Source organism: Engraulis encrasicolus, chromosome 14, assembly GCF_034702125.1.
Source record: "Engraulis encrasicolus isolate BLACKSEA-1 chromosome 14, IST_EnEncr_1.0, whole genome shotgun sequence".
NCBI lineage: Eukaryota > Metazoa > Chordata > Actinopteri > Clupeiformes > Engraulidae > Engraulis > Engraulis encrasicolus.
In genome coordinates this window covers 52,419,330-52,446,356 of record NC_085870.1, presented here as the reverse complement: position 1 = coordinate 52,446,356, position 27,027 = coordinate 52,419,330, and the positions used below count along the sequence as shown (strand labels likewise).

The following is a 27,027-nucleotide window of genomic DNA, read 5'->3' as shown; positions in this document are numbered from 1 at the left end:
AACCTTTTTCGCACCTCTACAGATGGCACGAGGCAGAACTAAATGATGCCCACTTAGTTCGTGCTGCTGCAAGAGATCCCAAATAAGTCTTCAAAATGATGATTGGTACTGTTTCAAAAAACTACATTTCACCGAATTGTGACTAGACTAGACCTATTTACAAGAAAACATGAAAGGTACAAAATGTATGAAAATAACAAGAGATATGTCAGCTGGAACGCCATGGCTGAGGTGATTTTGTTATGCAAGTGGTCAGGTCAGTGTAGCCATGTCTTATCATGTCAGGACAGCAGACAAGACAGGGTTATCATATCATAACCTATATCATAACTCCCGTCCTCCACCTGTGCTTGTGGTCTTGCGCTTCGATGTTGCCCCGCCTCTGTGGAAAAAAACTATTAAGTTTCCCCAACCTAACCACAACAACTTTTGGGGGACTTTTCCTCATTCAGCATGTACATGAGAAAATGAGAAAAATGACCTTTGAATTGCGCCTTTGCAAGATATTGAATTCAACTTCTGTCGTCCATGGCGTCTTGCGACATCATCCCGAGGCCTTGTTAAGGCACACGGACATGGACATGTGGGTTGTGTTGGGGGAGTGAATGACCAGTGCTCCTAATGTCGCTGTGGCCGTGCCCTTTGGCAATGTTGCACAACCTGTTTTCTGTTGTGTGTACCCGGGTCAATGGCAGGTTTTTTTTTTGGGCTCAGACGTCAGATGGTACAACCACAGCTAATGGCCATAAATTAATTAGTAATTGGTAAGCTTAATTAATGTACTGTAATATATGCGTCTTAGATAATCGGCTAAAGAAAAAAAAAATGAATCCATACAATAGTGTACCTACCAATTGCTCCTGGTAGCAGGGTGGTACCCTATTTGGCAGCCACTACCACTAGTGTGCGCATGTGACTGTGAATGGGTGAATGTGAGGCATACAATGTAAAGTGCTTTGAGTAAGGAGTGGAAAGGCGCTATGTACGTAAATGCAGTCCATTTATTTTCCCGCAGCACTTTAAGTTAGGCGGCCACCTTGACAACAATCTTCTACCATCTCGCCTTCGTCCTCTAAATAGATCAATTTAATGTAATGTAATCATTAAAGCTGCTTTGGACAAATTGTATCTGCTGATTTTGGGGATTTTATATAATTTCGTACACAACTGCACAGCCTGTCAAATGATGATAGTCACATCACATGAATCTGATACCAGCTAATCCCCCAACCACCTTAGCTGGTTAGCTCTGCGGTTGAAACACTGATATGTCTACAGCTTCATCCATGGTTGACATGCACTTGCACTTGACCTCACATCGCTCCAGGAAAAGAATCAATACCCCCCGCAAAAGAAGATTGGCGACGCCACGTTCGTTTGCTATGCACCCAAGAGATGGAATGCCCTCCCCATCGAGATCCGATCAGCCAGCTCCGTCGACTCCTTCAAGAAGCAGCTGAAGACACAGCTTTTCATCCTTGCCCACTCCTAGCTGCCAAGGCGTAACAGTGTCCCAGCTGCCGCAGCGTCCTTGCGGTTCACAACCAGCCCCGGCAGGGGGCTCCCCTAGGTGGCCGCTGGTCACTGCCTGAGGTTTCTTCCTGGCTATAGGGTTTTTTTTCTCAGACCTCATTGAGCTTTTCCCCCCCACAAACTATGAATCAAGCAAAAGGGAGTTTTTCCTCACCCCCGATGCCACCAGGGGCCGCATCTGAGTGCCCAAATTCAGTGTGACTACCTATGACTTATGTTAGACTCAGCCACTATGGACCTTACACATCTAAGAATCATGGTCCTAACCTAAGTTGACCTTATGACTCTACAATCTCTATCTATCTCTTCTTCCTCTGCCTTCCTGCTATTTCTGCCTCTCCTCTCTACCTCTCCTTTTAAATCCATCTCTAACAATGATGTCTTTGCCATTTGTTAAGCACTTTGAGTTGCATGCCTTGTATGATACAGTGCTATACAAATACAATTATTATTATTACATTATTATTACTCTGTTATTGTATCTCTAACTCAATTTGGATAACACTACACTAAGTGTAATTTAACGGTCCGTCCTCCCCTAGTGACTGAGGTGTCCTCAACCCACATTATCTGGTCGCCTTGGCTCCAGGTCTGAGGGTCTGTTTAGCTGTGTGAGCTGTCAAGTGCTGTGTGATCACAATGTCTGTGACAATGACCGTCACATGCACATCATTTCCCCGAGAGCTTGATTCACCCTGTCTCACTTATAGCAGAGCAGTATGCATTGCTGCAGTCACTGTATATAGTATATATATCACTATCTACTGTATATAGACTACATGGGTTCTAAAATTTGTTTATAACCTGCCTGCGCGAAACTAACTGCGCACAACTCAACCTCTGATTGTTGGAAACCGCTGTCGGTCAAAAAATTAGCTCACGTGGTTGGCTGCCAGTGTCTTGCCCCTCCTCATAACACCGTGTTGATAAACATTCAAAATCCATGTATAGGCATATGACTTCCTAATGTCCTACAATAACACAGACAAAAAACTTCCCAAAAAAAGTTACATTAAAAAGACACAAGGTGCAATTTCATTCCTCATAACGTAACATAGACCAACATCTGAAGACACTGAATTAACATGATGAAAAGCTGTGATTCTTCCGTCACGGCAGAAAGACATCTCTGTGTCTCGGTGGGGCAAAACTAAAGAAGCTGCTGTATTATTATGATATAACAATAGACTTCTTTTGGCTACGGCAGCGGCACCAGAAGGACACAGAGCAAGAAGTGGGCCAATATGGCAGTAGGACATCATATGACGCAATGACGGCAACACTGAAGAATGGCACTTTTGGCCAACTACCTTCACAATAATACAGTAGATCTCCCATGGCAGTGTATCTTGAAGGGAATCTTTTAGGACTTTTTTGGACTGCCCCGCATGTCTAACAGTTACAGGTTACTATTAGGCCAAAGGAAGATCTCACTAGTGGATCACAATGTTGTCGTTTAAGGGTATATTTTTTGTACCTTACAGTCCCTAACCAGTGTGTGCAGTTGCAAAATGCAGTGTTTTGTTGCAAAATCACGCAAGCACCATTTGAATTGTTTCCATTCAAATACTTTGCGAACATACTTTTTAAACATGTATAAAATGCATTTTGCAATGCAATGTCCAATACAAAGATGTCAATTTCCCAAAAATGTTTCAAAATGGATACGTCATTTTGCATCAAAGCTTTCAATTCTAAACTACATACAGTATATCACAAAAGTGAATACACCCTCACAGTTTTTGCAGATTTTCGAGTATATCTTTTCATAGGAAAGCATTACAGAAATTTAACTTTGACACAATGATAAGTGACCTTTTAACAACTTATTTAACCGCTTAAATTTCTTATTCACTCAGAAAAAAAAACAAAATACAGCCATTAATGTTCGAACATGTACTCACAAAAGTGAGTACACCCCAGATGAAAATCCGGTAGAGAAGGGGCTGTGTTGGCTCGAATCGTCTCGAAATGAAACGAAATGAAAAGGGATGAAAAGGGAGGTCATCAGTGTGCGTTTCAACCTTTCTTTGCATTGAACTTTTACATTTTGAGTCTGCATCTGGCTTAAATTGATTGGTGTTTGATTTAAATGCAATCCTATGGAGAATATCATGATCTGCTTCAGTAGTCACAGTGCATGTTGACATGCATGTTTCTTTTAGGTGTATTTCAGATTGCCAATGTTGACAGCATTCATGCATCCCCAAACCATGTCAGTCCCACTATCATGCTTGGCTATTGAGAGGATACACTTTTTTTTTTTTAAACTCACTTGTTTACCATCACACATGCTTGACACCATCTAAAGCAAATTTGTTTATCTTGGTCTCAAGAGAGATGGACAGACCAAGGATATGGATCACTGGAACCATGTCGTGTGATCTGAAGAGACCAAGATAAACAAATTTGCTTTAAATGGTGTCAAGCATGTGTGGTGGTAAACAAGTGAGTTTTACAAAAAAAGTGTATCCTATCAAAAGCCAAGCATGGTAGTGGCACTGACATGGTTTGGGGATGCATGGATGCTGTCAACATTGGTAATCTGAAATACACCTAAAAGACACATGCATGTCAACATGCACTGTGACTACTGAAGCAGATCATGATATTCTCCATAGGATTGCATTCAAATCTCACACCAATCTATTTAAGACAGATGAAGACTCAAAATGTAAAAGTTCAATGCAAAAAAGGTTGAAACGCACACTGATGACCTCCCTTTTCATCCCTTTTCATTTCGTTTCATTTCGAGACGATTCGAGAAAACACAGCCCCTTCTCTACCGGATTTTCATCTGGGGTGTACTCACTTTTGTGAGTACATGTTCAAACATTAATGGCTTTATTTTGTTTTTTTCTGAGTGAACAAGACATTTAAGCGGTTAAATATGTTGTTAAAAGGTCACTAATCATTGTGTCAAAGTGAAATTTCTGTAATGCTTTCCTATGAAAAGATATACTCACAAATCTGCAAAAACTGTGAGGGGTGTATTCACTTTTGTGATATACTGTATTTAAGCAAAATATTCCAGGGTTATGCTATCTACATACACTTCACGACCTTCCTCTTGAGGCTTCACATAATGGGGCCCAAAAACCCGCCATGCAGAACGGGGAGAACTTCCTGGGTAAATGATACACTCGTAAGTGGGTTGATGCAAGACTGTGGTGGAGCACAGACATACTGAAACAGTCATGTACACGGCAGGCAAACCACACACACTGTACACACACGTTTAAATTGACTCAGAGAGAGAGAGAGAGAGAGAGAGAGAGAGAGAGAGAGAGAGAGAGAGAGAGAGAGAGAGAGAGAGAGAGAGAGAGAGAGAGAGAGAGAGAGAGAGAGAGAGAGAGAGAGAGAGAGAGAGAGGCTCTCTTCCCCTTCGACTGTCATCTGGAAAAGAGCCTGACTGGGCCTGGTATGGTTATTTAGAAGCATACTGGGCCCATGCTGTAACAGATGGCGTGCTTGACTGAGAGGTTCTCTCTGCACATGAGCGAGAATCACTCTCCACTCTCATTCCCAGATTACTGCACTGTGATCCCCTCTGATAATGCCCGTCCAGCAGAACAGTCTGTCCTGTTATACAGACCAAACTGATAACGCCTATGACCTACCCAATATCTGGGCCTTCTTCAGAAACAGTAGGCAGCCTAGAAGCTGCAGGCCATTTGAACCCTACCCTCTCTCCTATGACACAACAAGTAGTAAACACCTCTAACTGACAGTCAGATTCAGTGGGTTGGGCTTGTTGACCGAACACAATAGGCTATCCCTTCTGTCATGTGACAGACAGTTATGAGGAAACTGTAAAGCCCGGAGTAAAACACAATATGATGACCTATTTATCGGTCGGCACCTGGCTTTGTTTACTTTTCCTACGGCTGACTGGTGGCTCATTTATCGGCCCTTCTCGTTTTCCAACCAGCCAGCTGAAACAACAGCTCTGCCAAAACAGCTACTTTTGTGATATTTCCATGTTCTTTTGGTCTAGGCAGCAGAGACGGGTAGACCTCACAACTTTTGTCAGTGCCACTGCCAGATAGATGACGTTTAGAGCGCACATGCGTCAGTTCACCCACCCCTCTGCCAGTGTACACCAAGTTATTCCGACTGTAACTCTACAACGTGGCATGGGAATGAATGCCCAACCTTTGCCACGTTGAGAATCTCAAATACACCCACACAATGCTAAGTGAACCATGTTAATTCAGCTGATGCCATTGAAGGGGCAACTACAAGTCGCCAGCGGTCAAAAGACTGAAACAGGGAATATTATTTGATGTTTTCTTACCTCCTTTGGGTCATCATAATAGACTGCGATACATGACTGCTTTGGTCCAATGCTGCAGACGTCGGTAAAATGAGCTCCGCTTTCCTTGTATGGTCCCTTATGGAGTTTGTATGCTATTGTCACCTTTTTGATCGGTGGGGAGCCCGTCTTGATGACAATGCTGCTGAAGATCCCAGAGTAGACCACAAGGAAGGCGATGGTGGCCACCAAACTTAGAAGCAGCAAGAGGATCAACGCCAAAATAACAAAATCTGACATGATGCAAGGATGTCAGTTTAAAGCAGTGAGTTAAAATAGTCAACTGGCGGTCCCTTAAATTTCTCGGTAACAATTTTAACAGTAGCCTACAAACTGAAGATTGCCCCCCTCTCCACTGTCGTTTGTCAGGTCTGGCCGTATGTCTTCGTTTCTTTATGGAGCTTGTAGACACAGCGGCAATAATAGCTCTTTCCCAAGAGTCAACCGTAGACAGCAAGGAAATTTACATGACACAAAGAAAAACGGTCGAATCGTGTGTGACTACTCAGCACACCAATTTCTCGTCACTTTCCGAGCGACTCATTTCCCTAAACACTGAAACAGAAGAAGCACTGCTTCCTGGTTATACCATAGTAGACAAATCACAGGGGTGTCACTGATAGTGCATAGTACGCATAGTAGTTGATCATGGCTCTGAGAATGAGATAATTCGGAGAAACAAATACTAATGTATCTAAAAAGAAACCTAAACATTGAAATGTATTACCAAGCATGTTGTGTAATAGTTATTACATGCCCTGCAGTCTTGTCACGTGGGCTATGTTGTGGGGGATCACGCCGCGAGCTCGAGGTTAGTATTTCCCTCGAGCTCGAGCACAAAACTAGATGCAGCCACAGATTCTATTAAGGACTGTGAGGCAGCAGTGTTTGATGAGAAGTCTTGGTCGCAAAATGTTCATATTAATGAAAAGTACACACCGGTGTCAAATACGTTCAATAATAATAACAATAATAGAAATAACAATGTTGTTGTTTTTGTTATATAATAATAATAATAACAACAACAATAGTAATAATAAACAGTAACAATATAATTATAATAATAAGCACGATTTGAACACTTGAAATATATTTTACATCTTTAATACATTTTTTTTAAAAATCATTACACATTAATAAATGAAAATCAACTTTTGCACACTCGTTAACATACAGTACAGGCCAAAAGTATGGACTCACCTTCTCATTTATGCATTCTCTTTATTTTCGTGGATTTTCATTGTGTTTTTTCATGCAGGGCATCAAAACTGTGCTTGAACACATGGAGAATTACGTGCTTAGAAAAATATATATCATTGTAGCTGTTGTCCAAAAGCAATGTCAGCTGTCACCTGACGTCAAAATGGCACAACTGATGGCCCCACACATTTCAATAAGCTTATTTTTGTCTATTTTTAAATAAAAATGCCCAGTCAGTCATGTCAATCCTAATTGAACATTAAAGTCCTCCAATAACTCACTAGAATTGTAGAACTAGAATTTTGAGACCCAAAACCCAGTTTTGAACACTTGCCAATACAAGCATTTTACAGACATTTTCTTGATCTGATATTGAGTCATAGCCAGTTACTTGGAGAGGTCAAACCTGTGTTGGAGGGAATCTGTGGCAGGGTTTTTCACTTTTACTTTTTGTATCACTGTTACACCTAGATAACCAGCTATGCTGACCAAGTGACCCATTATCAGATCAAGAAAATCTGTCTTGTATTGCTTGTATCCATTAAAATTGACTCGACTGACTGGGTATTTTTACTTGAAAATAGTCCGAAAAATAAGCTTGTTCAAACATGTGGGGCTCTCAGCTTTGCTGTGTTGATGTCACTGTTTGGCATTTTTTGATATTTTTTAAAAGAATTGTTTTTATTTTTTATATACACACAAAATTATACATGTGTTCATTCACAGTTTTGATGCCCTCCCTGAAAATGTACTAAGTTCTGTAAAAAGGCACAAAAATAAAGAGAATTAATTAAATGACAAGGTGAGTCCATACTTTTGGCCTGTACTGTACACGTTCTGTATGCTATGTGGACATTTTATTAACAGTTTCTGTGTATAAAAGTCAAACATAAACCCAGCGTTATATCGTGAGACCCATCATCCATCTGGTCATTTCCATAAAACTTCACACATAGCAGCCAACTCAACTGCCAGATGTAAAAAAAAAAATTAAAAAGAAAAAAAGAATGCATTACAAAATGGACATCATATACAAAATGTGCTTGTGCGATGTGAATGAGAGTACTGTATTTAACAAGTGGTGAACAGCTTTTCTTTCTTCTTTTTCCCCCTTAGTCAGACTCGTCTGTTACTTCCTCTTCGTCTTCCTCCCTGTTCTGACCGTTCTTCCTGCCGTCAGAGTCACTGTCCTGGAGCAGGAAGACAGCAGCAAAGTTAAAGACATACACAAGTCAACACGTCAACCCAACAGATGCAAAGTTAAAAGGACACATGCAAAGCATGCAGAGGGGGCCTCCCCGGCAGCTGATAAAAACATGTGACTTGGGAACAGGTTTTCTTGTCTAAAGATTAGCTAGCAAAAAGCAAAGGCAAGTAAACTTATCAGATAGGAAAATTAAAAAAAAATCATGGGTCTACCACATGGGTTTATTTTGCCATGTGCTGTGCAAACCCTTCCAGACTAGAAATGTGTGATAGGACTCACCATGAGCCTAAGAGCTGCAGTCTGAACTTTGGAATATAGGACGCAGCAACCACAACAGATTCAAACACAGAGGTGATATAGCTTTAGCAGCTGTTGTACACCCTGTTTGCTTCTTTATACTCATGACCTCAGATTGAACGGTATGGGACACGATTGCCTTGGTCTTTTCCTTGCATGTTTTTTATGTTATTTAACACATTTATACACCCTTCATCCCACCCTATGTACAGGGAAGTGACAATTCAGTACCCTTTTACCTCTCGAAGGAATTCTCAATTGCCTCTTTTTTTTTTGTAAGCGAGAAAAAAAGTGTCACCTCATCATCAGACTGGTCCTGTTGTCTCTCCTCCTGCTCCTCCTCTTCATCTTCATCACTCTCCTGGGCAGCCGTCTGGGACAAGATCTCCTCACCCTGAGGAATAAATCAAACCTCTCAGCTGAACTGTGCGATTCTGCACTTAATTATTATCATTGTCTGTTCTTTCTCTCTTTTACCTTGGGGTACTGCACACTGTCTATTCCACAAGAAAAAACATTTAAACCAGTGGTCCCCAAACTAAGGCCTGGGGGCCGGATGCGGCCCGCCAGGCCCTTTGACCGGCCCTCCACCTCTCTGCATCTCATCATTTGAACTGGCCCAAAGAAGCAATTCTCACAGAAAAAAAGATAAAATATATATGTTTTAATATTTTATTTTGTTTATCAACTGGCCTACAGTTAAATTTTCACTAACTTAGTGTGAATCACCAGAAGTTTCTTGTTTTGATAGTTTCTCATCTCACTGTAATATAACTTTATATAGGCCTACCATTTCTATTGTATCACTCCTAAACTGTCAATCATCCTATTTTATTAACCTTTCCTTGCTATTTTTACATGGTTATTGGAAATTAAAAGGAATACATGTGGTATATCAAAATGAAAAACATGTGAAGTACTCACTCACTTCTTTTGCAAATCACTTGTAAGGATGAGCTATTTTGTGCTAGAAATTATGAATGAAAGAAGCGAAGGACAGCACTCATCAGATTTTTCTGTTTATTCGCCTACGAACGTTTCGGGCAGAGCCCTTCTTCAGCATGTGATGGCGATTGCCGTGCTAGAAATTATGGCTATAACAGGCAGTGGCCTAGTATACAGCCCACATGATTGATCCCGGCCCCTGATCACAGTCAGGAACGATAATGTGGCCCCTAGAGAAAAAAGTTTGGGGACCCCTGATTTAAACTCACCTGAAGTAGATCAGGTGACCAAAATGTAGCAACTAGATACAGTATTTTTTGCTGGTGAAATGGAGAGTGTGCAGGATTTTCTAAATTTTAAATGTTATGCCCTACTGATATACACCACATCTGTCTCACTACAGAGGAGTGTGAAAGCTCTGTTTTTAAATGATTATTCATAAATAAAATGTTTATATGGTTAATTTATCTGATGTACCTTGAGGTCCCGGTTCTTGAGGTTCCCAAGCCAGAAGGCCTCTTGGCAGTGATTGAGGGTGAGCATGGCCTTCACGCGGTACACAAACAGCTCCAGAATTTTCTTCAACGCTGGCACGTGATTGGTCAGGCCTGTGTCCTGCTGGATCTGTTGGAGAAACCTGATTGGTTAGCCTAACCTACAAAAAGTGAAGGTTGACAAAACCTGACAAAAAGTCGCTGTTCGTTATTCAGCATTGCTACCATGTTTCAATTGTTTGGTTCAAATGCTGATGATCCTGCTCAGAATTAGAATTTTGGCAAAAGGACTTTGAGGGGTTTGCACCTGCGCTTTTCATACACAATTCATTGGGTGATCTGGATTGGGATGAGAAGCATACACGAAAGTAAATTATCTGCAACAGGGCTTTAATAAATACAGGCCAAATGCAGGTAAAACTTGGCTGTGGCTACGAACAAAACCACAGTAGTTGCATCAATTGTTTGCATTTAATAAATATTCCAAAGAAAGAAAAAGTGACAACAAAACTTTGGCTAGCAGAGAGGCTAAATGGCTAGTGACTCAACCAGGAAAACCACTAGCCACAGTAGGCCAGAGAGCAAAAAATGTAACATGAAGCCCTGGGGTGCAATCACCTTGGAGTGTCCACACATGTGGTGCAGCTGCCTGGTGCTAAGCTGAAAGGTCTTCAGCAGACTCTGCACATCCTCCTGAAAACAACACACACAAACACGCACAGGAGAGAGACATGAAGGATAACGACAACAATGTGACTACTACTCCTAGATAGGCATTCCCCCTGAAAACAATACATGACACAGACAGACACACACAGGAATGAGAGATGGAAGATAATTGAGAATAATGGAAGCATTCGTGACCGTGCATTTCTGCAAAGTCTAACAATAACAATATGCATGTTCTACTCCTAAGATCATTTGGTTTATTTTAATAGGATAAATCACTGAATGTTAAACTTAAAAGTAGTGTTGCACCGATACCGATACCAGTATCGGCCGGGGCCCCGATACTGCACTAAAATGGTGGTATCGGTATCGGCCGATACCAACAAATAGGGCACCGATACCATTTACAGATGCTCGTATGACTCTTAAACACAGCCTTGAACTTAGTTATTTTATATCATAGGTATTTAAAAGGTATAAAAAGTTCTACTGGAGTAGGCAGCAGCCTGACAAAGCCATAATAGCAATGATGTTACATCCAAGTAGTAGCCTATATAACTTTTCATATATATACATTTCAAACAGAGTAGTATCGGTATGGTATCGGTATCGGCCGATACTGCACAGTCTGGTATCGGGTATCGGTATCGGGGCTAAAAAATGGTATTGGTGCAACACTACTTATAAGGTGCACTGTGTAGGATGGTGACCAGAGAAATTATTATTGCAACTATGCTGATCTACCTTTTCATGTGTGAAAAGTGCAATTTTCCCCGTCATTATGAATACTTAGAATTTCATGGTGGTGGTAAGCATTCATGAAAAAGGTAACATTTCTGAATGGGCAGCAGGCATTCTGGAAAATAATGCTAAAAATATTAGTGAGCACATTTTTTTTTTTTAAATCCCTCTGTTAAGTAATATAATGTAATGTTGTGTGCTGTACCTTGTGCTTCTTGAAGCTGAAGTCGAGCAGAGGCATCCCCAGCCTCAAGAAGGCCTCCAGGAAGAGGCGCCCATACTGCACCACACACAGGAAGCACAACAAACAGGAAACAGGTCAAACACCACCGCCATAGGCACATATAGACATCTATGGGTCAAAAACCACCGCCATAGGCACACATAGACATCTATGGGTCAAAAACCACCACCATAGGCACATACAGACATATATGGGTCAAAAATCACCACCATAGGCACATTTAGACATCTATGGGTCAAAGATGTTTTTTTAGGCTCAGACGTCAGGAGGCGCAACCGCATCTCATGCACATAAATCAATTAGCAATTGTTGGTTGTCGATATGCTGCAATGAACATGCTTCTTAGGTAGTCCACTTAAAAACAAACAAACAAACAAAATCCACACTATAGTGGCACTGACTTTTATTGCCCCACCCTGATGTGTGCTACTCCTGACACTTGTCTATGACTCAGACAACACCAACATGTCTCTCTGAAGACTGCTGTTCAGTCGGGCCATGGTAGTCAAACAGTTGAAAAGTAGCAGTGTTCTTCTGGAGTTTGAAAGCTCCAGAGACCAGTTACTTCCTCCTTAGCACATTGGCCAGCACAAATTAAATAAACATGGAAAACTGCAGTCTGGACCTGGATAACTGGAGCTGATTTCAATGGCAGTGAAAGATTTTAATGATCGAGCAGTTTGATTTATTGTCACCTTTTTCAGTCAAGTCAAGTCAAGTCTTTAAGGTTGAAGGTGCAATATTTCTGGTGATTAGAGTCTATGATCCATCTCAATTGCTACTCACCTTCAGGCACACGGTAAGCACAGGTCTGTTATCAAACACCTGACGACACAGAAAGGCAGAAGTTAGTCACATGGATGTATCTCTCTACTTAGGTATTAAGGTTCCCATCCCAAGTTCGGAAAATAGGTAAAGACCCATCTTATTTTCTTAATCACAGAGGACTACACTGAGAAGCTGATCTAACTCTAATCTCACTCTTCACTATGCTGTGGCGATTCAGTGCTTTTTTGATGTAATTTGTGAAAGGATTATCTTGAAAAACCTAGGATTGAGACCTCTGGGCATTTTCCACTCCCTGGCCCCCACTTAATTGCATTTTGATAAGCTGAACAAGACACAACACATTGTACAGCCCGAAATTCAGCCCAGGAGTGTACAGCAAAAACCTGAGAATTTTAGCCTAAGGCCCCTGCAAGAAACACCTGCTCTATGTCTAAGCCCTTTTTGGGAAAATTTGCACTCAGCCTATAAAAACCTAAATATATCTGCCTCCGAAGCACATCAAAACGTGAAATGAGTTGCATTTAAAAGTGAAGACCCTCCTCTTGCAGTATACATGTGTAACCCAGGCGTCTGGGTTGATGCAGCATACACACAGCATCCAGAATCAATGGGTTAAATGTTAGTACCTTGACCAGGTTGATGAGGATGTGGAAGTCTCTCACAGCCAGGTTCCACGTTAGCAATTTCTCACTCTGAACCTGGCAACAGACCATAAACAACAGCTCAATAAAGAATAATCTACAGACAAACTATAAACACTTGCAGTCGTTTTCCTGTAGGAAAAATGTTACAGCATCACATAAAGCATATAGTTCAGCTGCAATATAGACACTTCTTTCAGTGCTTCATGAACTACTTCTTGTGAGGAAACGATGGCTAAATATGTACATTTCTACCACAAAAGATTGTACGTATGAACACAAACACAAGCAACCAAGAGCGCGCACACGCATGCACGCACGCACGCACCCGCCACACACACGCACACACCTCCATACTGTCATGTTGTTTTCCAGCGGGGATCTTTCGTATGGCCTTCTCCAACTCCGACATCATGCTCTTGTAGTACACCAGGAAGGTGGATCTGCCAAGACAGATGAGCAAAAGGGAATATTGTGCAGCTCATTTACGCTTTTGATCTGCAATGGGCATCGCACAGTCCTAAAAGCCAGATCATCTTCATCATCATCATCATCATCATCATCATCATCTCCATCTCCATCTCCAACAATAAGCTCCTCAACATCTCAACATCACTCATCAAGAAGAGATGCAATACATTGTCAAGAAGCACATATGGTCCTGTATCAGCCATGTACTCAGAATGAAACTCGATATCAAGAGTTGCATTAAACTGGACCCCAGAAGGCAAAAGGAAGAAAGGCAGCCCTAACATGACATGGCGCATCTACAAGGAGCTCTAGCAGCACCACCAACGCTGGGGGACTTGTTGCAGTCCTATGCGCCAAATCGGAATGCAAGTAGTAAGTAATCATAATCATCATCACCATCACCAGCATTACCATCATCATCCAAATCATCCTCCTCCTCCTCATCATCCTTATCATCCTCATCATCTGCCTCCTCCTCATCAGCATCCTCATCCACATCATCATTATCCTCCTCCTCATCCTCCTCCTCCTCCTCCTCCTCCTCATCATCATCATCCTTATGAAACAAGTTGACTCCAACGTCAACAGCACATAGCATTCTATTTTGCTTTTTCAAAGTTGCAGTTGCATACATCTCTGTTTTCCCGGCTATCGTTTGTACCATGAGGACCAGAGAGTCAAAGTAAAAAAAAAAAAAAAAACACTTTTTCCTTCCAACACAGGTAACTTATCTGTCTAACCACTTAGACCAGTGTACTTGTCTTATGATCAGCTGACTCTGTGCCCGTTGGATCAAATGTTTGGTGGATAATTGGGTTTTTAGTTTTTTTCAGAAAAAACACAGTCTTATCATTCGGTACAATGGAGTAAATGGTGTAACAGCTATGCAATATCATTTGCAAGTGTTGTACTTATTTGTGTTGTATTTATTTTTACTTTTGACACCTCTGACGAGAACAGTCAAAAGTTGAGAACTGAAGCTGGGTCCATCTGTGTTACCTGTGTAGAGTGGGCCATTTCCTGGAGCTCTCGTCTTTAGCGGCATTGATGAGTTCAGGGATGCCCTCTTCTGCGATCTCCTCCACCGCCTTCAGGACGTCATCAGCACGCGCCAGGTAGATACTGGGGGCGAAAAGAATAATTGATTTGTATCAATGCCTCGATCCTACAGCCGACAAAACAATTAATCAATGCGCCTGCAAGAGAATCCATTAGTCGGTGTAATCGGCTAATGTTTGTTTTTTACAGAACCTAGTCTGTAAGGTTAAAAAAACTATGAACCCTAGATTTGAATCCAATCGTACGCCATTCACCAGTATCGCAAAAAAACAATAGAATCGTTGGCTTAAGCAATCAATATTGAATCAAATCGCCATGAAAGCTCTGATTAACACTCCTAGTAGATACTGCTCATATAGTTCAGCACATGACCTGCTTGACTCTTGCTTGACCTGTGCAGTTCCTCTTAGCTCCACCAGGAGGTACACACACAGAGGTCTGATGAGAACCAGGCTAGCACATGATGGGATGGGAAAGGACAGTAGAATACAGGGATGGAGAGGGGCGCATTTCAGGACAATTTCATTTCATTCAAGCTCATCATTCTTTTCAAGCATTTTAGCAATATTTTTTTATGTTGAATGCTAGCTATCTGTAGGTACACTGTAGTAATACCAGAGATTCTTTAAGTATAGAGATATGCCAATTTAATAGGATGCTATGGGCACCTAACATGACCAGGTTCCGGTCTGCCTAAAGGAGCGTGTCATAATACTCCTAGCATTGAATAGAACAGTCCTTAGGTCTGCCTAAAGGGGGATTTCCCCCCCTCCCCCTTGCAATTGTAGAACCCGGAAACAATGGGCCAATGGAATCTCTCTCTCTACTCTCTCTGGACATTACATATACGGAACTATATACTATACATTTTTTTGTATGCAATCTGGTAATATAGTATTGCACTTTGAAAACCCACATACAGTTTACAGTGCACATATACCTGAGGAGGGACTGTAGTGTGTCGTTGTACTTGTTGCCTCGTTCTCTCTCCCCACTGCAGGTGACCCACTCCTGACACAGGAAGCGGCGTGCAAGGGATGCTGGGTAGAGGCAGAACGACAGAGAAGAACTGTTAGGAAACAACAGCTTTTTCCAGATGCCATGATCAGGGTCTGAGACAGGAAAATAGCACTAAAAACTACAGTTTTAATTATGATAGCAATTGTGTGTTTCTATGTGAAAATGTATGGCGGTGTGCCAATACAATAGAGATATTGATGATTACTGTATAATTGATTAAACAGTAAGGTGAAAGAGATATTGGGCTGCTGCTGTATGCTATGATGTAAGTAAATAAGAAACAATGGACATAAAAAGACATCACAATACTCATCTGCACCAACTATCTGCGTGTTGTATATTTCCCTACAAATACCATATTGCGGATTATATCCTCTTTTGTAAGGCTGTTTGGATAAACAAGTCTGACAAATGCAATGTAATGCGATGCAATTCAATGTAATGCCATGGGCGTGAATGGGTGTGTCATGGGTTCGAATCCCACCCTTCCACTCCCTACTGCACTCCATGGCTGAGGTGCCCTTTAGCAAGGCAGCTAAATCCACATTGCACCACAGACTGCAACCAATACCTGATAAATACCTGTAAGTGACTTTGAATAAAAGCGTCAGCTAAGTGTAATATAATGTAATGTAATCAGTCCCTCCAGTTTTTCGCGATTCAGCGATCGCGTGGATTCATGCAAATTCAATGATATTCCGCATAATTTCACGATGCCACGTAATTCCTGTAAAGCCGCATTTTTCCCGCAAATTTTCCCCTTTGTCCCCTTCAACATTCTGTGGAGTTTATAGGCAGCTGGCATCCAGCATGTTGCATTGCAGCTTGGATATTTCAAGACTTATTGCACACGTGTTATTCTATGTTTGCTGACATGAATAGCATGCTGCAAATTGTGTTCTGTTATTTGAGTGCTTCGTGGTTCCGCTTGTGGTTGCGCGTGATCAGCCTGGACTGGCGTTCGGTGCGCTCAACACAGTCCTCGGGGCTGATGTAGTCGGGCTGCTTTTCTTTGAGCTGGAAGCATAAAAAGCCGGGGCACTTTATGCAGACCCCTCTGTCACGTTTGTGATGTGAACTTCATGCACGCTGCAGCAGACATCTCCACGCCAGCTTTCTAGTGAAAAAGTTGCATAAAGCTTGAAAAGTTGTATCCAAATGATAGGCGTGGCGTCTGCCTGTAGCCTACCTGTTTCATTCCTGTGCACGAGAGAGAACACAAGTGCAGTCGGGGAAGTCATCGCAGTTAAATGTAGCAGTTTCTTTTTAAAATAGCCTAATTATGTGCGTGCATGGACTGCACCTCGAGAAGTGAAACAATTCGGTTTTCAAAACAGTAGCTCTACAGACTTGTCAACGTCAACAAGTTACCATAAAAAAACATCCCCAGACATATTGACTACACTCTCAATCATGTAGTTTTTCCTCCGGTGTCATGGTCCGCTGTCATTTCTCTGGTGGTTTTTTTTTGGCGGTTGGTGCGTACCATACTGGTCAAGTCTACAGGGGCCCCTGATCAGAGAAAGTCTACGGTGCAGTATCATCTGGAGGGCCAGAAACACCTGCGAGCTGAGGACAAATTACCCCCATGGCCAAATGTAACTTTTGTAAATGTAATTTGTGTTGGGATTTCTACAGAAAATTAAAAGGAAGTGTGTTTCTGAATCTCTCTCTCTTTTGTCTTAAGCCTGCTTAGACTGATTGTGGTTTTCAGTTACCAAAAAAACCCAGAAAGGGGCGCAAAATCTTTGCAAAAAATGAGAAAATGCCGCCACAAAATCAGACATTTTGACTGCAAAAATCACAAAATCCCAGTGCAAAATCCTGGAGGGACTGTGTAATGGCATGGCATGGCATGGGTGTACCTATCTGCTCCCTGAGGGTGGGGTTGTTGGCTCCTGCGAAGGGGGCCATGACTGTCAGCAGCTGGGTCAGACACAGAGCTGTGCTCAAGCTCGGCATACTGGCACGGAAGTTCAGCAGGTACTCAAAGCTGTGTCTGCAGACGGGAAACACAATCACACAGCCACATAAACACAAACACAATCTTAATACTGTAGGTACAAATAGGGACAGCTCCTCTAGTGAGGGGAGCGTGAAATTAAACCTAAACCTTACCAAAAGCTCACCCAAGACAATGACTTACTGAGTAGAGTTCATTCAGTGCAATAAATCCCTTGAGGCGCACCACCTCATTTATTGTCATTTATAGAATGGTAACAAACAAATGTAATGATGTATCTATCATAGTGTGTATGTGTGTATGTGTGGGTCAGCTCGGCTGACCTGACGAGCTGTTCCATGCTGAGCTCGGCCTCCTCTTCCTTCAGCCGGGATGCCAGAACTCCCAGCATGCTCTTCAACAGAGACCGGTGCTCCGGCTGCCCAAAACCCGACCTGGACACACACACACACACACACACACAAGAAACAAATTCATAGGTGAAATGTTACAAGGACAAACCTTTTTATTAGCTGTCTGAGTGTGTGTGCGCGTGCGTGCATGTGTGTGCGTGCGTGTGTAAATACTAACCAGCTGAAGAGACAGAGCAGTACTTGCAGCAGCAGCTGGTAGGCTGAGGACATGAGCTGCTGCTCCTTAACATCCACCCCCAGAGCATCCACCACACCCTGGTTCTCGGAGAAAAATGTCTACACACACAGACATTTATATAGAAACACACTGTATTTACAATGGAAACGAGTAGTTTATCTTTTTTAAATGATTTAGAATTACCAAAAATAGTTGAAAATGCCAAAGTTGTTCATTTCCAAATGACAGCGAGCATTTAAAGGGACAGTTTGGTCAATTTCAACATGCAGTTGTGTTGCTCACGCTACCCTTGACTTGTCAGTACCTGGTGATGCCACATTTTTTGGCTCAGCCCTTTCCAAGATATGAGCAATTCTAATGGGGGCAGCGTTTGTTTACATTTTTAAAAAATGAAACATAGGCCAACTCCAAATATTTTCCCAAAAGGTACTGCTGTTTGCTAGTTGTCTGCTGATGTTTTATAACCTTTTGGATGTTTTCGGGAATAAATAAAAATGGTTTTTAGAAATGTAAACAAAGAGCTGCCCCCATTACAATGACCAGGATCTCGGAAACGGCTGAAGAAGAAGAAAAAAAAATCTCAGGCACTGACAAGTCCAGGGTAGTGTGAGCATTACAACTGCATGTTAAAATTGACTGAACTGTCCCTTTAAGGTCAAAAGTCTTGGGTGTACGTATGGTCATGGACACACAACTGCATGTTCACAAACACAAACATGCATGTGGTAGTTCTCCATGTGTGTGTGTGTGTGTGTGTGTGTGTGTGTGTGTGTGTGTGTGTGTGTGTGTGTGTGTGTGTGTGTGTGTGTGTGTGTGTGTGTGTGTGTGTGTGTGTGTGTGTGTGTGTGTGTGTGTGTGTGGTTGTGGAAGTGGTTGTGACTGTTCTCCAGGAGTGTACTTAGTGTGTGTGTGTGTGTGTGTATGTTTGTATGTACCTATAAGATGTTGTGGCTGTACTCTAGTGTGTGTGTGTGTGTGTGTGTGTGTATGTGTGTGTATGTGTGTGTGTGTGTGTGTGTGTGTGTGTGTGTGTGTGTGTGTGTGTGTGTGTGTGTGTGTGTGTGTGTGTACCTGGAAGTGGTTGTGGCAGTTCTCCAGGTGTGTGCAGAGTGTGGGCAGGAGTTGTAGACAGTGGTCGACCACCTCAGCAGGAGTTCTCCTCTGCAGATGAGAGAAACCCACAGACCTGTCCACCTTACCCTGGGGGAGAGGGAGAGAGAGAGAGAGAAAGAGAGAGAGAGAGAGAGAGAGAGAGAGAGAGAGAGAGAGAGAGAGAGAGAGAGAGAGAGAGAGAGAGAGAGAGAGAGAGAGAGAGAGAGAGAGAGAGAAATGTATGTACGAAGAACAAAAAAGAAAGAAAGAAAGAAAGAAAGAAAGAAAGAAAGAAAGAAAGAAAGAAAGAAAGAAAGAAAGAAAGAAAGAAAGAAAGAAAGACAACACTTACAACACTTGGAGCATACACCACTTGCAGATACAAAGGGTTACTAATTATTTATTACTTTAAGTACGTTACAGGGTTAAGTAGAGCAGACGCACATCCACACACCCAAACACATAATATGCCTTAGAGCAGGGTTTCCCAAACTGTGGTGCGTGCACCCCTGGGGGTGCGCGGCCTGTCACCACGGGGTGCGCGAGCTGAATAGAGCAATGGTGGATATGTGTGTTTTTTATCCAGCATTAATGAACGTCAGGTAGTTTTAATTGTTTGATGAATTGTATCCTGGAAGGATCCATCTGAAGTGTAATTTTTAACTCATAGACTTGTCATGCAATAAGTTCCATTGTTATTATGGCAGAAAAAAACATCAGATCGATTGGAAATCATGATTACCCAAAATGTGCGGTGGTGCAACATTCGCTTAGGGGGTGCGCGAACCACATTGAAATGTGAAAGGGGGTGCGCGGGGGGAAAAGTTTGGGAACCGCTGCCTTAGAGTCCAGTGCAGTAGATAGTCACAAAATACATACTGCAGTTTACACTTTTCAACCCTACTGATAGCCTCACCTATCTAGTGTTTCCATTTCCAGTTCAGCTGTTGTGTCTGTTTGACCAGGCACTGACTCACAGGCCTGCATGTTCAGACAAAAGAGTGGAGTAGACCTTACTTCATAACAAAAGGGTTACCTTGTGGAAAGGGGCCTTCTTAGCAGGGGCCAGGCTGAAGTCCAGTTTCCGCCACAGATCCTCCAGGAGGAACACCAGCTCTGCAGGACCCAGCTGAACCTCCTCTCGTGCCTGGAAACACGGGGAAGACATTTTAGGTAGGGTGTGCATATCCAAGAACACTTTTTGTAGGTGTCATACCAAAATTCAACATACATTTAATATAATAAAAAACTAGAAAAGTGCTCAGGGTGTACCACCGCCCTCTGGTGAACAGTAACAGGCATGCACTGCGAACGAACAAACAAACACACAAGAAACTCAGACGATCACATAACCTCGTTGGCAGAGGTAATGACCAAATACACTGGTGTATAATGACTCGTACCTTGCTATTGAGCTCGGTGTCCAGTAGGGTGCGTGAGAGCATGCCACAGTGCAGCACCCCCAGCACCTCCATGTCCAGTTCCCTGAAGAAGGGGCGATACGCAAACAGGTTCACTTCCCCCTTCTCCTTCTCCTTCTCCTTCTCCTTCTCAGGGTCCTTCTCCTTCTCTGAGGCTTCCTGTCAAATCACAACAAAAGGAGAAAAAAAGGTTAAACCATTTGATGGCTAAACGATTGACAATATGTGTCAAACTTTTTACTTTCTGCAGATGTAACGGAGGCTAACTAGCAGAGTTGGCGTGGAACGTTGGTAAACCTCCCTCCGATAGCCTCATACAGTCTCGTTCCGTTGGGCCGAGAGACTAGTCTCTTGGCCCAGCAGTATCGTACTGTGTCTCCGTCACACAGACAGGATGTAAAAAAAAGATTACACCCACACAGGTTAGAGTGTGTGTGTGTGTGTGTGTGTGTGTGTGTGTGTGTGTGTGTGTGTGTGTGTGTGTGTGTGTGTGTGTGTGTGTGTGTGTGTGTGTGTGTGTGTGTGTGTGTGTGTGTGTGTGTGTGTGTGTGTGTGTGTGTGTGTGTGTGATGTGGTCCACCTGTAGTGTGTCGTCTGCCTCAGTGCTCTCCTCATGTTGGGAGCTGTCTGCTGAGGAGCTCTTGCTGCCTGGGTTCTTCCTCTTCTTACCTCCAGAATCTACACAACACAACAAAGGGATGTTAACCGGTAGCCGTTTAATCGATAGTCGACCGGATCAACGTTAGCCGGTATATGCTCAGCATATCAGGCACGCAAACATTGTATCATTTAAGATTACTGGTTAACCACCGGTTACTGAGGCTCAGTATTTTTTACATTTTCACCATCCCTAAACACAACACAACACAAGAGTGAGGGTGTTGATATGCAGTTCAGTATCCCTAATATGAGGCTTAGGTGTTATATCCTGGTCTACATTCTTGGCCGTTACAGAATTCTCTTCAAATGCGTGTAGCGTAAATACCAGCAACAATGTTCTATGGGGAGCCTCGGTATCCGGGATAAAGTGTTTTCATGCATCAATATTACGTATTTTTTTCTTATTATTATTACCTTTCTTTCGGCATGCTCCACCGAGCATATCCCTATTTCTCAAAAGGGATTAGCCGGGATACTGAACACCTGAAAAGGTGTTTATATCTTCAAACACAAATTCGGGATACTTAACATCCCGATCATAATCGGGATTCTGAACTGCATATAGACGCTAATATAAATGCTAGTTCATGTTTGAACTTAAACAATCAAAAACACTGCCAACATGTTTCGGCCAGCAACAGAGCCTTCATCAGGACAAGAAGAATGTAACGCACTGGGTGTATTCTCCCCTTCTCTCCCCTTGTCGTTCATCTATATGAGAGGGTTATTCATTGGCAACAGGTTGGTGGTTACCTCTCTTGGCCTTCTTGGCTGGAGCGGAGGCTGGGCCAGGAGCTGCCATGTCGGCGCCATCACTGTCAAAGGTGGCCAGCGGAGGCATGAAGCCAGGCGTCACTACAGCACAACACAACATTCAAGATTCAAGATTCAGGAATCAAGATGGGTGGTGTAACTTCTTAGCCATCATAATATGGCTAATATACAGTATGACTGAATGCCATAATATATGGCTGAATGTATGTAGCCTGCTATGTGTGTGTTATATGTTTAATATGCTGTGCAATAATATGTATGGTGTCTTGTGTATTGTGGATCTATCAATGCTGCTTGACACCTTAACCCCTTAGCACAGAGCCTATGTTATAACCTTATTGTCACAAAAATTGTAATGGCTATGTCTTAATCTGTTACTTAACGCTCTCGGTACTGTCATAGCAATGTTGTTATGATGTAGTTGAGTATTTGCAATTGGCGAATAGGCCCGTCGGTCTGAATAGTGAATAGGCCCATCTGCAATAAGAAGCTACTTTCCTCTGGGATTAATAAATGTTACTCTACTACACTGTAGTCTAAATGAGAGTGGCATTCTCAACTGCAAATATAAACAAGAAATGAAAAAGACACTTGATGCAAGATGCGCCCTCTTTTTGCTTCATTTTAAGTTTTCACTTGGGCCAGCACCTTCAAAGTAATGAATGAATTCTGAGTGAAGCCTGCTCCCGTCTCCAAATGCTCACCTGCGAGGCACCTCTCCAGAAGGCTCTGCAGATAGGTGATATTCTGGAGACGATTCACCACCTTCATCTTCATCTCGGGGTCCTTCTGCTGGCAGAAGCCATTCACCACCTACAGAGAACGGAATGGGGGCCAGCCGTGGTGTAATGGTTAGAGACTTGGACAGTAGACCACAGGGTTGCAGGCTCAATGACCATCATTACCAATCCTTTCCTCCCTCCATGGCTGAAGTGCCCTTGAGCAAGGCACATAACCCCACAGTGCTCCAGGGACTGTAACCAATACTCTGTAAATATCCGTAAGTGACTTTGAGTGTCAGGTAAGCGTAATGTAATATAATGTAATGCAATGTAATGTAACAGAATAGATAAAAATGCTCAGGATACATGCAGATGCTCAGCATACACAGAACAGAATGCAATAATAGACTACACAGAATAGGACAGTACTGCATAAATACAAATAGCATGCACGTTATCGTCACTAGCATATGGGGGACATGTGAGTAACTTTGTGGAAACTAAACATTTTTATTGGCCTTGTTAGTCAGCAAGACTAAGTCCTAAGTCTTGCTGACTAACAAGGCAAATACAAAATGTTTTAGTTTCCACAAAGTTACTGGGGCATGTATCTGACTAAGACCAATTGAATTTTTTGCTCTTTTCCATTAAGAATAAAGCCTATGGTCTGACCTCTCTGAACCAGTTGATGGTGAAGAAGAGGAGCGAGCACATGAACTCCTTCTCCATCTTGGACAGGCTCTCCATCTTCTCCACCACCTCCATGTCTGTGAGGATCAGGGGGCAGCCTGCAGACAGGAGGAGGAAGAGGAGGAGGTTAACAGGAACAGCTAAATCCACAACCATCTACACATCCACACAATCAAACTCACACTCATTCACATCCATGGGGACCTTTTTACACATGATGTATTTGCTAATTAATAATTACGTGGTGATCAGAGAGGAGGAGGAACAGGTCAAGGCAAGGCAAGTTTATTTGCATAGCGCATTACATACACAGTGCTTCACAGGGCTACAATGCGCTTCACAAAATTAAAAGTAAACAAGAATAAAGAAAAAAATGAGAAAGAAAACATGAAATATCAGAATAAAATGAAAAAATATCAAAATAAGACATTAAATAATTAAAATCCAAGAAAGGAAAGAACAGGTCAATCCACAACCATCTACAGACCCACACTCACACTCATCCACATTCCTGGGGCCTTTTCAGCACATGATGTATTTTTGTTAATACATAATTAATTGGTGATATTTTTCCATGTCATGTCATCTTTGAAATGACAACAATGATGGGAAATTTTGATTCTTCCATTTCCCTCTTCATCCCCTTTTCCAGATGGAGGGAAACGCTTTTCTAACATGCAGCATGATAGAAATGCTTAGTTCAGTGTTTCCCAAACTTTTTCTGTGGGGATCTTTTTTTGGGATCTAAGAATACATTTGTGACCCCCAAACCCATTCTTGGGTATTTTTTTCCATTAATATTGCAAGATTTTCCATTAATAGTTTGTCCACTAAATATTGCTAGAAATTCACAGGAAAAGAAAATACATACAGTATATTAACCATAAAAGTGAATTCTGTTACTAACCAATTTAGAGAATTATGCTAGGTGTTAACCTGTGGATTTCCATTATTTATGCAATGTCCCTTCTGTCTATGACCCTCCACCACTGGCTTACCACTGGCTGAAGCCAGGCATGGACTGTGCGATATTTTCAATCACGGGCATTCAGCTCCTGCTCACACAATACGAGGAAATCGTAGGTTTTAAAAGTTTGCATCTCACGACTCACGTCCTCACACTATACTACCCGAAGGTCGGATATGACCAGAATGCTCACACTGTACGACACAACAAGCTTGTCTTCTGGAACTCTATAGGACAAAAAAGCAGAAAGTGAAATGCATACCTGAGGTGGAGGAGATGATGCGCTCGAGAGCGAATCCTTTTTGCGCATGTGTAGTGTCAAATCGGGTCGTAGCCCTGGTAAGACTGCAATTCACTCACAAGGGACGACCAGGATTCCAAACAGTTTTTCTTTTCTTTCTTGTGATCATACGATTGCAGATCACAAACTAGTCGTGAGGTGAAATCACTTGTCTTTACCCTATATACCCGATTGACCTCCAATTGAGCAAACAATTGGCCCGATTCCAAAAAAGTCGTGCAACTGACAAATTCTGGCAAAATCGGTCTGGAAATCGCACAGTGTCAGCCCAGCAGTAGTTTATAAAGTTTAACTTGCAAGTTTAAGTTTAACTTCTATTTGCTGTGGTGTTGCTGTGTGTTTGTCTCACCCAGCAGGGCATCGATCTCCTCCAGGTCCCCGTTGTACTGCACCTCCTCACAGAGCCTCAGCAGCCGGAAGAACGGAGCCAGACACAGAGGAGACACACACCTGCACACAACACAATAGCACTCAACACACACCTGAGCAATACCAACACACACCTGCTGACAACACAGAAAAACACACACCTGAGCACAGCAATTCAAACACGCAAGCATACAAAAGAAAAAAACACACTTGTTTGACTTTGTTCCTTAATTATTGGAGTGAATAATACATTAACAAAATAATAATGTAATAGTTATATACAATAAGTCAAGTAAGTGTGTGGTAAACCTTTTTTTGCTTCTGAATTGTTAAAGCATTTTTAAGCATGTACAGTACATACATTTTGTACACACACATTTTAAAAACAAAGGAGGGGAAACTAAATTTTGGCTACTCCCACACAGTGGTGACACACTTTATGCATCAAACAAGCATGGGAAAAGGTGGATTCAACAATAGATTTGAATGAGGTGTTCCGTCAAAAATTGAGTTCAATTATAATCATCAGCTGACATTAGAGGAAAAAAAATCCTCATATCTGAGTTAACTTTTTCATCACCTGCCAAAGTGGCTAGATATTTATCTTACCAGCCCAACACACAATCACTACTAGGTAAAAGTAGAAACCTTTTCTTTTCTACCAGCCAAAGGCAAATTTTCACCAGGATTTGGCCGGTTTGTGAGTGTCAATTTACGGCCCTGATGGTATTGTATTTAAAACAACATAATTAAATGTTGGCAGAGCAATACTCTGCATTTTGTCAGAACCGATGTGCGGTGGCCTTCAACCAGGGAGGAAACATAAGTCTGTGGACATTAAAACCACAGTTTGAATTATAGAGGTGGGTGAGAGAGTAGTACCCCCTGATCAAAACCTGTTTGTTGGTTGTCTGAATGTATGAAGCCTATGTGTGATATATGTTTAATATGCAATAATGATGTCTTGTGTATTTTGTACTGTCTGTGGATCTATCTATGCTGCTTGACACCTCAATTTCCTTCAGGAATAATAAATGTTAATCTACTCTACTTTTTTGATGTGGCAATGTAGGGTTAGAAGCGTTTCTGGTGGGACATTGGGACTGACCGCTTGCTGGTGGCCTGACCCTGCCCCCTCTTCTCCGCACGGAGACTGAGGTCTTTGGCTAGCAGGGGCAGCAGGTTGACGGCGATGCCCCCCTGACTCTCATCCTCATCCAGGTTATACATCACCGTAGCAGGCAGCGGGTAGGAGCTGAAATGACACAAACACACCACCAGGGAGCAGCATAGGGATCAATGAAATCAGTAAATGAGAAATGGTAGTTTTTACACAGCACATTCCGCAGAATACACAAAATGCCTTGGGTGGTATGCCTCACACTCACCCTTTCACATAGAGGCAAAATGACACATATGGGCCACCAGGAGGCAGCATCAGCACCTGACCTCCCTATGTGAGTCTGTTGTTGCAACACAATCTTTGTACCTAACTACCTAAGGTTAAGTCACAAAGTATGTGCTTTTAAAAGTGATTTATCAAAGCTTATCTTTTAATTCCCCGTTTATGACTCCTCTTTGAAACCTCTTGTCATTACAGCTGCTGGCCATTTGACCTACCTCTAACTGTTCACCATCTGAAAACTCCCACATGCACTTCCCTTTTACATCTACAGAGCCAGAATCAAGAAGCACTTGTGCGAGTCACAATGGGACGTGTAGGTACTCATATTGGGTTGCAACAGAGGCATCAGGTAAGCATGGAAGGAAAAGAGGAGCTGATCATGACACAGCAGTTGTTTGCCCCTCAGTTGCCAGAGCGGCCTTGTCTGAGTCAAAGGGTGAAAATCAA

General features: G+C 42.3%; 2 protein-coding genes across 2 annotated transcripts in view; both read right to left on the bottom strand.

Annotated features, from left to right (window-relative positions):
• The window catches only part of tex264a (testis expressed 264, ER-phagy receptor a), a 139,823-nt gene extending 133,425 nt beyond the window's left edge, over positions 1–6,398 (bottom strand). Inside the window, exon 1 of the mRNA XM_063216097.1 lies at positions 5,831–6,398. Coding sequence (XP_063072167.1) covers positions 5,831–6,088 — 258 coding nt within the window. The 5' untranslated portion in view covers positions 6,089–6,398. The remainder of the gene's footprint in view (positions 1–5,830) is intronic.
• Positions 6,399–6,936: 538 nt separating this feature from the next.
• fancd2 (FA complementation group D2) overlaps positions 6,937–27,027 on the bottom strand; it is a 38,466-nt gene continuing 18,375 nt past the window's right edge. Inside the window, exons 22-43 of the mRNA XM_063216092.1 lie at positions 26,284–26,430; positions 25,156–25,256; positions 23,521–23,636; positions 22,831–22,939; positions 22,106–22,207; positions 21,273–21,370; positions 20,675–20,851; positions 20,308–20,418; positions 19,251–19,379; positions 18,159–18,277; positions 17,912–18,022; positions 17,491–17,624; positions 15,546–15,645; positions 14,546–14,668; positions 13,425–13,518; positions 13,061–13,132; positions 12,432–12,470; positions 11,607–11,681; positions 10,610–10,684; positions 9,975–10,121; positions 8,851–8,946; positions 6,937–8,238 (exon numbers count right to left, since the gene is read on the bottom strand). Coding sequence (XP_063072162.1) covers positions 8,161–8,238; positions 8,851–8,946; positions 9,975–10,121; positions 10,610–10,684; positions 11,607–11,681; positions 12,432–12,470; positions 13,061–13,132; positions 13,425–13,518; positions 14,546–14,668; positions 15,546–15,645; positions 17,491–17,624; positions 17,912–18,022; positions 18,159–18,277; positions 19,251–19,379; positions 20,308–20,418; positions 20,675–20,851; positions 21,273–21,370; positions 22,106–22,207; positions 22,831–22,939; positions 23,521–23,636; positions 25,156–25,256; positions 26,284–26,430 — 2,353 coding nt within the window. The 3' untranslated portion in view covers positions 6,937–8,160. The remainder of the gene's footprint in view (positions 8,239–8,850; positions 8,947–9,974; positions 10,122–10,609; positions 10,685–11,606; positions 11,682–12,431; positions 12,471–13,060; positions 13,133–13,424; positions 13,519–14,545; positions 14,669–15,545; positions 15,646–17,490; positions 17,625–17,911; positions 18,023–18,158; positions 18,278–19,250; positions 19,380–20,307; positions 20,419–20,674; positions 20,852–21,272; positions 21,371–22,105; positions 22,208–22,830; positions 22,940–23,520; positions 23,637–25,155; positions 25,257–26,283; positions 26,431–27,027) is intronic.